General features: G+C 38.7%; 2 protein-coding genes across 2 annotated transcripts in view; both read right to left on the bottom strand.

Annotated features, from left to right (window-relative positions):
• LOC125237595 overlaps positions 1 to 15,833 on the bottom strand; it is a 613,374-nt gene that overhangs the window by 586,664 nt on the left and 10,877 nt on the right. The gene's annotated exons all lie outside the window — the stretch shown is intronic.
• On the bottom strand, positions 140 to 3,606 carry LOC125237594. Its single transcript, XM_048144733.1, has 2 exons — positions 2,570 to 3,606; positions 140 to 255 (listed from the first exon to the last, which is right to left on the bottom strand). Exons 1-2 carry the CDS (start codon positions 3,595 to 3,597, stop codon positions 246 to 248), a joined length of 1,038 nt encoding a protein of 345 aa, XP_048000690.1. The 5' UTR covers positions 3,598 to 3,606; the 3' UTR covers positions 140 to 245.

Genomic DNA, 15,833 nt, shown 5'->3' on the forward strand with positions numbered 1-15,833 from the left:
GAAATGTGTGCACCAATATGCGAGCCGGGGTTCGAACCCGCGACCTGCGGAACGAAAGTCGCACGTATACTTACCGCTAGGCTACCAGCGCTTCATAGATATATAAGTGATAAGTATGTATAGCAATGAAACAAGTGCGTACGACGGAAGCTCGTTTATTACTGGCGCGCAGGCCAGGATACAGCGGACGCGCGGACAGAGGCGCGGGGTGTCGCATGCATACATATCATCTCCTCCCGTTTTAATTAAGGGAACCTGAGATAAAGAAATAATCATTTTATAGTAACATATTTTAAACCTTATAATTAATTGCCTTAGATCTAGGTCGCAATTGATGACGACGTTGAGGATCGGGCGACAAGTTATCAGTCGTAGGGATAACCTGAACTTCGCTACTAGTCTCTGATGAATCCGTAGGTATTAACTGTCGCTCAGTCCCCATGTCCTCTTCCTCCGTTTCAGCATTCTCCCACCTCTCCTCATAGCCGGGTTCATTTACTAACTCTGTGTTAATAGTAGCCGGATTATTAACGGTCTGGTCTAGATCTAGATTCGAAGAGTCTGAAGGCGAGGTGATAGAATCTGGAACCACATCTGACAAGGTGGCAGAGGATGTTGATGTTAAATCCAAGTTGTAGCCTACGTCACTATTGTTATTGTTCGTATATCGCAATATTTGGTCAACGTGGCGTCTACAATTTATATTTTGGTCTATTACGTAAACCAGGTACATTCTACTACCGATTTTGTTAATTATTTTACCCCTTGTCCAATAAGGTTTACGCTGTTCAAAACATTTAACCCAAACGTCTTCATTTACTCTAAATGAACGCGCTTGTTTACCGGGCAGGACCGGCTGCGCGGAATGCCCCGCGTCAGCGGTTTTACCTCGCGGCGGTACTATGAGGTCTAATCTCGAACGCAACTCACGGCCAAACATCAGCTTCGCTGGCGTTTCTTTCGTCGTGCAGTGAACTGTAGTATGATATTCGAACAAATAACTCTGTAATTTTACATTTAATTGACTTATACATTGTGATTCTTGTTCTATAATTGATTTTATCATTCTCTTACAATTACGAACTGTACATTCTGCTAATCCGTTGCTAATCGGATGATAAATAGGTGAAGTCACATGATTAACACCGATCGATTTACAAAAAATATCAAATTCTTGGGATGCAATTTTAGTATCATTATCTGAGACAATCGTAACAGGCAAACCAAACTTTGTAAACAATAATGATAGCTCCTTAATTAAATGTTTCGTAGTAGTACCGCAAGTCATGTCTATACATTCCACCCACTTGCTAAAGGCGTCTACCACAATTAAATACGTTCTTTGAGCAACAAACATGTAATCAATGTGAATGCGGTGCCACGGGCCCGGCGGACGGCCCCAGCTGGCGGGCGGCGCGCGCGGGCGCGGCCGCAGCGCGCTGCATACGGCGCACGCGCCGATCAGCTGTTCGATGTCGCGGTCAATGTTGGGCCACCACATGCGTGATCGAGCGTTGCTTTTACATTTAACTATTCCTAAATGTGATTTATGTAGCTCTTGCAATAATTGGTACCTTAATATTTTTGGAATTATAACACGATGTCCTCGCATTATACAGCCTTTTTCTAATTCTAAATCATTTCTACAACGGAAATAAGGTTCAATTTTAGTACAGCGTAATTTCCGCGGCCAACCTTGCTGAATATACTTTGTCACCGTAGCTAACGTTTTATCCGCCGCCGTAGCACTCTGAATGTCTTTATATGTTAATGGTGCTTTTGGGCTTCGTCTGAGAGAACAAACTGGTTATAGGCCTGACTGCAGTCTAACTTCGAATAATATTCACCCCCACTTAATTTAGCGAAAATATCCTCTATCCGAGGTAGAGGATATTTGTCTATATAAATATCATTATTTACAGTGAGAGAATAATCTCCACATATTCTTACGCTGCCGTTTTGTTTCAAAACCGGCACGATTGGCGTTGCGTAATCAGAGTAATTAACGGGAACTAAAATACCTTCCCGCGTAAGTCTCGACAATTCGTTTTCTACCTGAGATTTTAACGCGAACGGCAATGGTCTCGGCTTATAAAATTTAGGTTTTACGCCTTCCTTCAAATGTAGATTCACCTTGAACTTATTAAAACACCCTAATTCATCACGAAATAATGGTTCAAAATTTGATAACAATGTTTTTACTTCAAAAGAATCAAAACATTCGTTTACAGCGATTTTCTTATTATCTACTGCAAAATATATACCAAATTTGACCATAAATTCACGACCCAAGAGCGGATTTGCGCCATTTTCAACAACATAAAACGATAATTGCCTCGTCATGTTACAAAAAGTAACATCGGCCGCAAATCTACCCGCGGGAGTGATTTTATGCCCGTTATAGAAACACATTCTAACATTGACTTTTTCTAACGGAATTCGGATGAAATGCTTTTCATATAGTTCGTAGCTAATCACATTTGAGCCTGACCCTGAATCTATTTCCATGGTCAATTTAACGTCATCATTTAAAACGACAGGAATTAATATGGGATTGTAATTAACGCACCTCAAATTGAACAGTTGACATTCCTCACATTCACTGCTGCCGTCTCCAGACTCCTGGGGATCCACTGACTGTCCCATAGTGATATTATTAACACGATTAGATGAGCACACTTTCTTAAGATGGCCTTTTTCGTTGCACTTTTGACACCGGTAATTTCTATACCTACACCTATCCGCCGCGTGATTACGAAGACCACAAACATCACAACGTGAAGAAGAATCCACGCCGCCTGCCGCGCGGCTACCGTGCCTGCCGCGGCTTCCGTGACCTCCGTGACCTCCGCGGCCAGCGCTGCCGCTTCTCGTCGTGCTCGTTTTGAAAACTGGCTCCTCCTTGAGCACCGCAGGGGTGGCCTTGGCCTGTCGAGCACAAGACGCCTGCTGAGCAAGCTCCAACGCCTTAGCAAACGTCAACTTCTCCACGTCCTGCTCGCAGAGTCGGTCTCGTTCCGGACCCGCATTGAATCCCAGAACGAAACGGTCGCGAAGCATCGTCTCCAGAGCGGTTCCGAACTGACAGTGAACTGCCAGTCCCCGAAGTCGAGCCGCCCAGTCCTCGATTTTTTCACCTTCTGCCTTTATTGCGTTGTAGAATTTCGCTTTGTCCGTGAAGGTTGACCTCTTTGGTACAAAGTGCCCATTGAGTAAATCGAGCAGGTCATCGTACTTCTCTGTTTCTACATCCTTTGGGTGCGCGAGATTCGCAAGTAGCCGATATGCGTCGTCCGAAAGATGCGTTAACAAAACCGCTTTCTTCTTCGCCTCGTCAGTAATCGCATTTAACCCTAAAAACTGCTTTAGTCGACTAACAAATATTTGCCAGTCCTGCGTATTAGGATCAAAGTTAGAGATACTGCCTAAATAACCGGACATTTTTATTTTAATGCGCGCGCGGGTATGCACTATCCTCGTTAGCCACTGATAAGTATGTATAGCAATGAAACAAGTGCGTACGACGGAAGCTCGTTTATTACTGGCGCGCAGGCCAGGATACAGCGGACGCGCGGACAGAGGCGCGGGGTGTCGCATGCATACATATCAATAAGTAACGTAACTATAAATATTTTCCTAATGCTCACTAAATCGTAGACCGCGTCTAACCATATTACTGCCGTAGTTTTCATTCTATTACTATTTTTATATGTCATATTGATTTATATTATAATATGTTTATGACGGAATTAAACATCAAGTGAAGGTACTAGTGTTTGACGCTGCACTAGTATTCGACATGGGCACTTTATGGCAAAGCGACAAGGTTTAAATTTAAATATAGAAAAATATTCGTTGTTCAAATTTACATTTTATTTTCCACCCCTTGAGTTGCAGGCGTCCATAGGTCACGATGACCGCTTTCCATCATGAGGACCGTATATTTGTTTCCCTCCAACGGGGTATTAAAAAAGCGTCAAGAACGTATTTTCACTAGTTCGAGGTGACAAAGTTTATTCGTATATTATTTAGCACAACGTAATTTCTAACTGTAAAATAAAAACTGGACTCCAACAATAGGAAGTAAATTAAAGAGCCAGGACTTCTGTTCCCAATAATTCCCAGGTGGTTGCACTTTTTCCAAGTTTCCGCTTTACCCTTAAGTTTCTTTACAACTCGCTTGAAATATTGCACAAATGACAATTTTATTGTGAAACTGCGCGGCTGATTCTGTTTCAATATTTTGAAATCTATTAGCCGCCTTTACAGAGACGCTCTATCGCGCGTGATACAACAATCGCGTGTGAAAGAATGCGCGTGTAAAGCCGACGGGAGGGAAAGACCGCACGATTGCGTGCGCTGGAGCGGCCGCGCAATCGCGTGGTTGAGGTTGTCTTTACTCTTTACACGTACATTTCGACGTTTCCGCTTGTTAAAAATTGATGAGCTTTATTGTTTAACTAAATAAATAAACAATAAATCTCAGAATGGCATACGTAACAGACATCTCCCGTGCACTTCATACCAACTCTAAATAAATGTCAACCAATATCACAACAACATCAAGTCTTAAACAAATCGTTAAATCAGAATCGGACCTTCAGTTCAGTTTTACCGGTCCTCGTTATATTTGACATTTCGTGACATAGTTCTCATTGTTCAGAAGACAATTCAATAATGGTCCTCTAAAATAACTAGAGGTAGACCGGCACCGAACGCTTGAGGTCGGGAGGGCAAGAAACGGATTTACACTTTGATGTGGAATTCTTGTACAGCTGTTCTGTGGCATCAGATATTTGAGATTCCTTTTGATTGTTGAAATACTGGGGATAAAGATACTTAAAGCTTTTTTTGGTGAACAATATAATGTAAAATATTATCAAAATAAGTACGTCAATGATTCTGGAATCAATGAGAATTAGTGTCTAGAATATCATAATCTGAAAAAAGTGGTCGAATTTTATTTTTACCTACCCGGATAGCGGAATATTTCGCGCAGTGTACCGAGAGTTGATATTTTTCGTAAGCAAAACAGAAGAAAATTACAATCAAAATGTAATTTTTATATTTTTTCCTCTAAGTAACGCCGGATTATTCGATTCATCATCATTTCAGCCGTTAATCGCCCACTGATGTAAGCCCCTGTCCTGGGCTAGTCTCATCCAAAAATGTCCCACAGTTTTTAGAATGTCTTCCACCCAACGAGACAATGAATGCCAGGCGATTCTTACATCCGAAAGCGGCCAGCATTCTGTCAATCGAAACGTTTCAAATTTTAATATGTTTAACCTCACGCTCAGCATCTCCGTTTGTAGTAGGCTGCAAAGCAGGAACATGCAGGAATTATCTTCAAACCCAGCACCACGATGACATCAGTAGACATCATTCAGCCTCCTTGCGTTATTTTCCGTCTCATGGGAGCCTAGGGTCCGCTTTGACAAACTAGATCCAAGATTTGAAATGAAATGAAATTATGAAATGAAATGAAATGAAATGAAATGAAATGAAATGAAATTATGAAATGAAATTATTTATTGCTGGAAATACATCCCATAGATTTGGCACAAGCAATTATTGTTGGTAGCCCTTATTATATTAGAGAGCTTTCGGAAATGGTGGTACCCGACATTCTTTTTGATGGTATTCCCATCGCTTTCTCCTCTACTGTTAGGAATTTGGGTATCACCATGGATAGGACGCTCTCATGGGCTGCGCATACGGCTGAGGTGAGTAAAAGGGTGTTTGCTTCTCTCCACTCTTTAAAACGACTCCAAAACTTTCTCCCATTTCACACCAAGGTGACGCTTGCACGATCCCTTTTGTTACCACTTTTAGATTACTGTGACATTGCATTTTTGGACCTGAGGGAGGAACTGCTTGATAAGCTAGAGCGCCTACAAAATGTATGCATCCGCTACATTTTTGGTTTACGGAAGTATGACCATATCTCTGAGTACCGTTCTCAGCTTGGTTGGCTACCGATTCGTCGGCGTAGGGACGTGCACATTTTGACATTGCTTTTCAATGTCCTGTTTAATCCAGCCTCTCCTCCATATCTCTCCGAGAGATTTACATACCTGGCAGTTGGTAGTAGTCATCGCTTGAGATCTAGTGCAAACCTGACTCTTGCTGTACCGTCTAACAAGACCCGGACATACTCGGAGTCGTTCACAGTGCGCGCTGTACAATTATGGAACAAATTGCCGTTGTCTATTAGACAGTCCCAATCGGTAGCATCACTCAAGAGGAATTTGCATAAGTTATGGCTATCTAATGACTTGTGTACTGGTTGAGTACTAATTATTTAATTTAATTATGATATTGTATATATTTGTATTTATGTATGTATATATATATATATATATATTTGTTTAAATATAAGGTATATATGTATATTTATGTATTTGTATATATTGGTATAATAGGCTGCATGTTCTAATTATTACTGGGGTAATAATTGAATTGAACTATTTTTTCTTTCTGTACAGTGCTCGTTTGTCTATCATGTTTTTATTACTTTTTTCCTCTCAATTCGCTCAAAGGTTGACTGGAAGAGATCCCTTATAGGGATAAGTTCGCCTTTGTACACCATAACTATACTGTATTTCTATGTCCTAACTTGTCTTATGTACAATAAAGTGTTTACATACATTTTACATACCCTTCGGCCGTCTACAGAACCGGAGTTTCGGAACTGGTTCCGTACGAGGCTTTTAAATTACTTGTATGGAACTGGTTCCCTACGAGGCTTTTTTTTTCCTGTATGGAACTGGTTCTGTACATGGCTTTTAATTTACTTGTATATAACTGTGAGACCTTGTTCACCGATAATTTTTAAGAAAAAAATACCGTCGCCTTTCGGGTTCTGGTGAAAGCTACTTGCGAATGTTGGTTTATGTAGAAATGTGTAAGTTTTTTTTTTACCGCTTTTAATGCTTTAATTATTAGATGGCAACACAAATGAATATACGTATAACGTTAAGGTTTCAGGAGTTTCCTCAATTCCTCATGAATCCGATATATTATATTATAAGAAATCGAAGCTTGACAAACTTTGACTTGAAAACTCAATATGCTTAACAAACATAACTAAATAAATGTCACTGTTCTGAACTTAAATGCATGATTTTCTTCCAAAAATACCAAATTCACTATGAGTGTGCCGTTCAGATTTGAGGAGTTCGGTTCTGACTATCATCAGCAATTCCACTGCACCAAATGTCACTGTTCTGGACGAAAGTGCATGCTGTTCGTATAAAAATACCAAAGTCACTATAAGCGTGCCGTTCAGATTTGAGGAGTTCGGTTCTGACCATCATCAGCAATTCCACTGCACCAAATGTCACTGTTCTGGACGAAAGTGCATGCTGTTCGTATAAAAATACCAAAGTCACTATAAGCGTGCCGTTCAGATTTGAAGAGTTCCGTTCTGGCCATCATCAGCAGTTCCACTGCACCAAATGTCACTGTTCCGTACCTAAATGCATGCTGTTCCTTTAAAAACACAAAAATCACTATATGTATGCTTTTCAGATTCGAGGAGTTCCCTCGATTTCTCCAGGATCCCATCATCAGAACTGGGTTCTGAGAAAAATGGGACCAATCTGTATGCATATACATTCAATCAAAAAAAAAAATTTTCAAAATCGGTCCAGAAACGACGGAGATATCGAGGAACAAACATTAAAAAAAATAAAAAATAAAAACATACAAACTACTTGATAACCGTCCTTCTTGAGAGATATGAGGCGACGGTTAAAAAAGGTTTGGCATGAAGGCCGTGTCACTGGGTATGCAGTATTTTCTCCGTAAAACGCTTTCATGATAAGTAACTGGCCAGTTAGATGAATAAATAAGACGTCATAGGTACGTGAAATGATTTTATGACAGCTATAATATTGATATGTAGTGCAATAGGTCAATTCATGTTTATTTGAAAAAGTATTTATTTCTATTGCTTATATTATAACATAAATAATAGGAGTGTTTTCTGTTTATACTCGTCATTGAAATGTCTTTAAGAGACATTGAATTTATTTCAACGCGAAGAGGAGGTATTGCTCTATTATTTGAAGGTCGGAAATATCATCGGAAGAAGACATACACAGACGGTAACACTATATTTCTATGTTCAAATTACAATGATGGCTGCAAAGGGAGTATTAATTTAAACAAGAAGAACGAAGTGATCCATGATAAAACCAAAACACACAATGCGGACTGTTTACCAAACCAAGCCCAAAATAAAATATTAAAAGAACTTGACAAGCTCAAAGACAACACTGGCTCCAATTTTGATTCTATCCATAAACAATACGATGAGATGGTATACAATCTAGAAAATGAAGGCGTGCATTTGATGGCGGAAATACCGGCTTTCGAAAATAAAAAAACAGGTTTATTTAATAACCGAAACAAAATATTGGGTGCACCCAGGATGCGTTTTCCATCATGTAGTGATGTAGTAGTTCCAAAAAAGTTTGAAGATTTCCTGCTAGCTGATTACAATAGTGCAACTGATGGAAAAAGAATTCTTATATTCTGTCGTAAAAATGTGAGATCCGAGGTTATAAGCTTCAGACATATATTGTCTGATGGCACTTTCAAATCCAGCCCAAAGCCTTTCAAGCAGCTATATTCGATCCATGGTTATAACGAGGAAAATAGATCCGTGACTCCGATAATTTTTTGTTTGCTACCTGATAAAAGACAAGAAACATATGAGATTCTGTTTCGACTAATCCAATCAGTCTTTCCTGACTGGAAGCCATTAAAAATTACAATGGACTATGAACAGGCTGCAATGAATGCAGTAGCCAAAGTATTTACTGGCATTAAAATCAAAGGCTGCTACTTTCATTTCAATCGATGCCTAATTCGAAAAGCCAAAAAATTAAAAATTACCACACCTGTGATGCAACGGCACGTGTCACGATGTGCTGGAATTGCACGCTTGCCACCGGAATTTACAAAGAGTGGTATCCAGTATGTAATGCGTAAAACCCCGCCTGGTGAAGCTATACAAAAATTTAACACGTACTTCAAATCCCAATGGCTACAGAACTCTAACTTCAACAAAACCTGTTGCTGTAGTGAGGAGCAACTACGGACAACAAACAATTTAGAAGGATGGCACAGCCGGATCAATCGTTTTATTGCGAAAACCAACCCAACAGTTGCAAATTTACTAGACATACTGATCAAGGAAACGAAAATTACTAATATTTTCAAAAAAAACACAAAGAAGGCAAAAATCTATCTTGAAATAGACCAGGAAATTAATAGTGCAATAAACGATTTAAATAATGGATTAATTACAGCAGGCCACTGCGTTGAGTTAATTTGCCCTTATGCTTTTAAATTTTAAGATTGTAGAAATAAAGCGGATATTTAAGCTAATAAGCAAAGTTAGAAGGTTATTTTCATTTAGATTTTCTGGATATTGAATAATGGATTGTTAGAGTATATATACTCTTAGTAGGTATCCAAAGTTAACAGAAATAAAGTTTTGTTGAATTTAAAGTTGTTAACTTATTTCTAAGCGAGTTTGCCCGCGGTTTTTTCCGCTCCGTGTAGACTTAGGGCCTATTTAGATGGTACGAGAACTCGCATACGAGTTTTATTACATTGCGGTATTTGATGGCTGTGCAAATTTGTATGTAACCTGAACAGCCCGCAATGTAACTAAAATCGTATGCGAGATCGCACGCCGTCTAAATCGGGCCTTAGTAAGGTAAAATGACTAGTGCTCACCGTTGCACTAGTCTTCGACCATTTGTTGCCCGTGGTCCTACCGCGTAGTCTTACTGGTAATACCACGGGCAATTCTTTTTGTCCGTGGTTCTACCGGTAGAACTGTAACAAGAAAATCATAATTATGTATGGGGTCCTACTAATTTGTATAGTAGGTACAGTCAATGTCAGTTCCTTTCGCTTTTGCGTCCGCTCGCTGTGTCTTTACTCAAGAGTTCCGTACACGGCTGATGAAATATAATAATTACTTGATCGGAACCAGTTCCATACAGGTAAAAAAAAAGCCTCGTAGGGAACCAGTTCCATACAAGTAATTTAAAAGCCTCGTACGGAACCAGTTCCGAAACTCCGGTTCTGTAGACGGCCGAAGGGGTTTTTACGAACTGCCATCACCTTCCAACCCGAAGGGTGACTAGGCCTTTTTGAGATGAGTCTGGTTTTCTCACGATATTTTCCTTCACCGACAAGCGACTGGCAAATATAAAATAACATTTCGGACATGGCTTCCGAAAAACTCATAGGTAGGAGCCGGGGTTCGAACCCGTGACCTCCGGATTGAAAGTTGCACTATCTTAGGCACTGCTAGGCCACCAGCGCTTTTTTGAATTATCTTTAAACACGGCGTTACGAAAACATTGCTGGACAACGCGTTAATTAATCTTTGGCGAACAAATCGTTTTTCTCAACTTTTTGTCAACTCGAAAAGCCTCGAAGTTTCCAGAAAAAATAGGCCTTTAAATAACAGGCACGGAATGGAATGTCGACAACGCTGAAAGCCTTTACTCCTATAAATTCTAGGGGAGGCCAGAATGCGGGGAATGGCCAAAATAGGCAAAAACAGGTGACACTGCGATGGGCGGTGCGTATGACAAAGAGCTTGGAATGGTGCATTTCGATACATGTACGGAAAAGAGGGAATTCGAAAGGAGGCTTTTTTAATCTTTTAATCGGCACGAGTTACGACGTTCTCCAGTACATATTATGGACCTCGAGTCTGAAATAAATGATTTTTATTTATTTATTTATTATACATACCTTGAAGTTTCGGCATGACTGTATCTACTGTACTGATGTACTGTATCTACTGTACCTACAACTTTGCGAGTTAGTGCGAGAAAATTGGTAGGTAAAGTATACAATGTAAAAGTTTTTTGGGAGTTGAAACAGTGAAATTAGATATTTTTCCTGTTAATGACTATGTTAGTTTGACTGGTAGAGAATTCCTCATGGCATTAAGTTCGCCTTTTGTACATTAAGTTGTACTTTTGTGTAATAAAGTTTAAATAAATAAATTACATTGTCAGAAATGCGGTGATATTTACTCGGATGCTGGTACTAAACATACGAAGCAGTAGCTTATCATTAATCGAATATCTCCTACTTAATTATGATTACTATCTCTCGATAAATCACATACTAGATCCACCATTTGTATTGATTAAGCTAATACACAACGACCTTGTCTTATCTGATAAACAAGGACAATCTTACACAAATAGTTCCAAAACTAAAACACTAGACAGCTAAACCCTGAGGCAAATATTCAAAGCAAATGTTTGTACATGTGGAGATGGAATATTTGCTAAGCAAGCCACGTTGGGAGTAATATAGTTATAGGATTGTCCGAAGATTCGATGACAGGGCAGTAAGAATAAGCTCATGTCTGGAGGCCTATTCTTACGTTACGAAATTTGTAATTATTTGTAGATGAGACAAAATTAGGATAATGTATTTTCATTATTCATTTCATTTGTAATTATTTGCTTACTGTTTAAAACAGTCGAAAAAGGTGAAACAAATTTTCAATTACACTGTCACAGTCACGTAATGTATAGCCTTTTTCTACGAAAATAATACTGTTTGTTTACAATGCGCTTATGACCGTCAAATTTAAAGCTGCACCGGCTCTATGGGACCAAGAAACTCGACGGGCCACTTGTTTTAAAATCATTCATGTCACTCTCCATTCCTTCAACTATCTCCACTTAAAAAATCACGTCAATTCGTCGCTCCGTTTTACCGTGAAAGACGGACAAACAAACAGACACACATACTTTCCCATTTATAATATTAGTATGGATGAATTTATCCCTATTCGTATTTTACAAAAACTACGTACTAACTTAAACAATCTGCTACGCAAACGAAGTCAGAAAGTAACCTAACTACCGCAAAAAACTTGCTTCTTTCGACTTATTCCAGTGTTCATCCCAGCATTATATTAAAACCACAAGAGACCGGGAAGGTACGCTCATTTTACCCCCCTGTCGCTTTAACTGCCTCTAGACGTGGCTGCGGCGTATCATACATTTCTTTAAAGCGACAAAGTATTAAAATGGAGGCGTGCAAAATAAAACCATCTTTTGGATTACGCTACGTGTCAAGCTTACACGGTGTCTGAAATGGTTAAATGAGACTATTATTTTGATGTAGATTTCGGATTCTGAATATCTGAGGTACATTATGTCTATAGTATTTTGTGACATTGTTGCCTTCATCATCCTCCTTGCGTTATCCCGGCATTTGCCACGGCTCGTGTCTGGGGTCCGCTTTATCAACTAATCCCAAGATTTGGCGTTGGCACTAGTTTTACGAAAGCGACTGCCATCTGACCTTCCAACCCGCAGGGCAACTAGGCCTTATTGGAATTAGTCCGGTTTCCTCACGATGTTTTCCTTCACCGAAAAGCGACTGGCGAATTTCGTGCATGTAGTGAGTATACAATATTTTATTTTAATTTAAAGCAAATTCAAGTCGCGGTGCACCTTATTTGCTTATTATCTGGTTTGCCGAATGCTTGTTTGCCACCGACGTAGAATATTAAAAATAAAGTACATACAGGATGATTCATGAGTCGTGAGCAGGAGTGAACAGGGTACTGGGGAGGGTCACGCTGAGCAACTTTCATAATGGGACAACACTGAATTGTGATTATTTTTCTTAACTATGACTTAATTGATAATTAAATTAAATAATTATCAATTACGTTCTAATTATGACTTAATTGATGATTAACTATCAATTAAGTCATAGTTAAGAAAAAAAATATATCACAATTTAGTGTTGCCCCATTATGAAAGTTGCTCAGTGTGACCCTCCCCAGTACCCTGTTCACTCCTGCTCACGACTCATGAATCACCCTGTATATTATAAGTGCAAATAATAAAGTTTTATGAAGTAGTTTACACTTACGTCGATACAGGAACATTTCTATTACCGAACACATCAAAATTCATGGAAAATATGATAAAGTTCTTCCTACGTCAAAGGATGTATATAAAACTGATCTTAATCAGTATCTTATTAAAAGTTTTTGAATAAGTAACAAATCTTTTTGATAACTCTAACAAGGAGTGTGGGAGTACTGGGAGTTAAGAAAAATCTAGGTCTGGACTTGGATTTTAGTATATAAATAATTATACATTCTAAGTAACTAACCTAACTATAAAATTAAAATTATGAAAAAAACCCCGACCGCGACATAGTAGACCGATTTTCATGAAACATGGCTACGAACACTCTCGACTAACTCAGCTTTCAGACAAAAAAACTACATCAAAATCGGTTCATCCGTTTGGGAGCTACGATGCCACAGACAGACACACACACAGACAGACAAACAGACAGACAGACACGTCAAACTTATAACACCCCTTCGTTTTTGCGTCGGGGGTTAAAAATATGATCCGGTATTATTTTATTATTCAATGGGTTCAATTTGAGACCTGACTGTATCTTCAGGCATTATGACTATACCTACTAACTTTTCATGATTTTGAACCTTAATGTCGCAAAATGTGAAATTGTAATATTACAAAAGTGGATATTCTACTTTTTTCCATTTTCAAAATAATGATTTCTATGATTATCTGGTACAAAATGTTATCTGGCAATGATGAAATGATTTATTGATTTCTTTCTGTTTTTTTTTTTTTAATTAAGTGACTTGGATGTCCATGTCGTTAGCTTTGAGTGTCAAAGCGCTTAGCACCACGTCTCTTACAGTGTAACATCATTCCATTTTCTACTTCTTATAAATAAAAAAACTCCAGTTTTTCCAACGGCAGACGTGCTCTTCCCCCGGGAGTCGGCATTTGTTTCACAAATTAACTCCAGACCGTTGGGAACGGTACTTTTAAAATATTCTGAAAATGCTTGAAATCCGTTTATTTTTGACAGGAGAAAAACAGGCCATCTGAGATTTCAGAATGTTTTTCAAATATTTTCACTCTCTTTTCGTGATACTATGGTGTCAGAAATCCCTCGTGATATTTATGCGGATTTATCCACGTTATTATATCGCATTTGGCGACATATATGTTTAGTCATATGGGGACCATATGATACCTGCCGAACCCTACGCCGTGTCAGACGACGCAACGGAGCCACGCTAATGCTGTTACGTCGTCACCTAAATAGAATATCGTTTTTTTTCGTCTGTTTTTTTACTATTTATATATGTGCTATACGTATTGTTTTTATGTTTTAGTTTCACAGTGCCTTGGTTTTACTGTTATGTTGTGTAAATTATGTGAATAATAAATAAATAAATGATAGACTCCGTACACTGTTTAGCCGCAGCAAACACACATGCCTTATGATAGGTCTCCTAATTTTAAAAATGTTGCCTATCGCGATGAATCGTCATATAAAGTTTAAGGTCTATTCGCTGCATGCATGATTCGTAATGCCCTCATTTTGTGGGCTTTTCGATGTATAGTTTATTTCAAAATTTCACATTTATTTCAAATTTCAAGTAACATATTAGAAAAATCACTGTAGCCACAAAATACTAGATATACATATATATCCCGTGAGACTTGCGCTCTAAATATTTTAAAATTATGTACATAAAATGGAACGAAATTGTCGAAACTAATTTCGATAATGGACTTCCAACTGAGCCTATTGATGAGTTATAAAAAAGCGAAATGGATATTGCAATGGAGTCAGATAATCTAAGTGACGAATATGTTTTTACAGGCTTTGGAGATACTTCGATTCAGTTTTCGGTAAAATGACCCTGACGCAAATGCCGGGGTGTTATAAGTTTGACGTGTCTGTCTGTCTGTTTGTCTGTCTGTCTGTATGCCTATCTCTGTTTGTGGCATCGTAGCTACTGAACGGATAAACAGATTTTGATTTTGATTTTTTCGTTTGAAAGCTGAGTTAATCGGGAGTGTTCTTAGCCATGTTTCATGAAAATCGGTCCACTATGTCGCGGTCGGGGGTTTTACAAAATTAGAATTTTGTGGTTAGGTTATTAACATTTATAAGCACTTACCTATTTCAAAATTTTGACACTTTATTAGAGAATGAATATTTTGACTGGACAGTTTGATGTTCAAAATTGTTGTGAAATTTTTTGAATGAAACTTCTTATGCGACTTTTAAATCTGACAGCACGTTACAGCAACAGTGTTACGTTGCGTGAAATGACGACTCAATCGGCGCGTAACTAGTAAAAAAATTTGTACCTTCCAAGCGGCTTCGCCCGCGTAATAAAAGTATTCTTATTGAAACGTTTACAAAAAAACGGAGGGGTAAGATTTTCATTTGGATCCGTAGGTTTCTTTGTAGGTACATCTGTCCGCGATTATTTCGATTAAGGTAAAGCGGGGCAATTCTCGACTGGGGGGGTACATCTGTCCGCCATTAAGGTAAAGCGGGGCAATTCTCGACTGTAACTGATCTATTTGCTGTACGGTCAGCCATGAAAGTGGTTTCCCACTTTTCGACTCTATTGATCAAAAAGTGGTAAACCACTTTTTTGGCTGACTGTACCTTACACATATTACTATTGTTTTAAAAGAAATTCTTGCAATGATTGTAGAATTGTTACACAGCGACCACAGCGTAGGTAGTAGGTACGAATATGTATGTATTTTACCTATATAAATATTTATACTGGGGAAACTTCATACAACCCACATAGCCAGTATCTCGACGCTATGGTCGGTAGGGTAAAAAGTACTTCCTTGCATTATCGCTTACAATTTTTTCCATTTTGCTTATACTTATTGCAAACGTAAACATATAAAAGGCAAGCAAACAACGATCTTCTTACAGCACATTGAATG

This window comes from Leguminivora glycinivorella, chromosome 21, assembly GCF_023078275.1.
Source record: "Leguminivora glycinivorella isolate SPB_JAAS2020 chromosome 21, LegGlyc_1.1, whole genome shotgun sequence".
Lineage (NCBI taxonomy): Eukaryota > Metazoa > Arthropoda > Insecta > Lepidoptera > Tortricidae > Leguminivora > Leguminivora glycinivorella.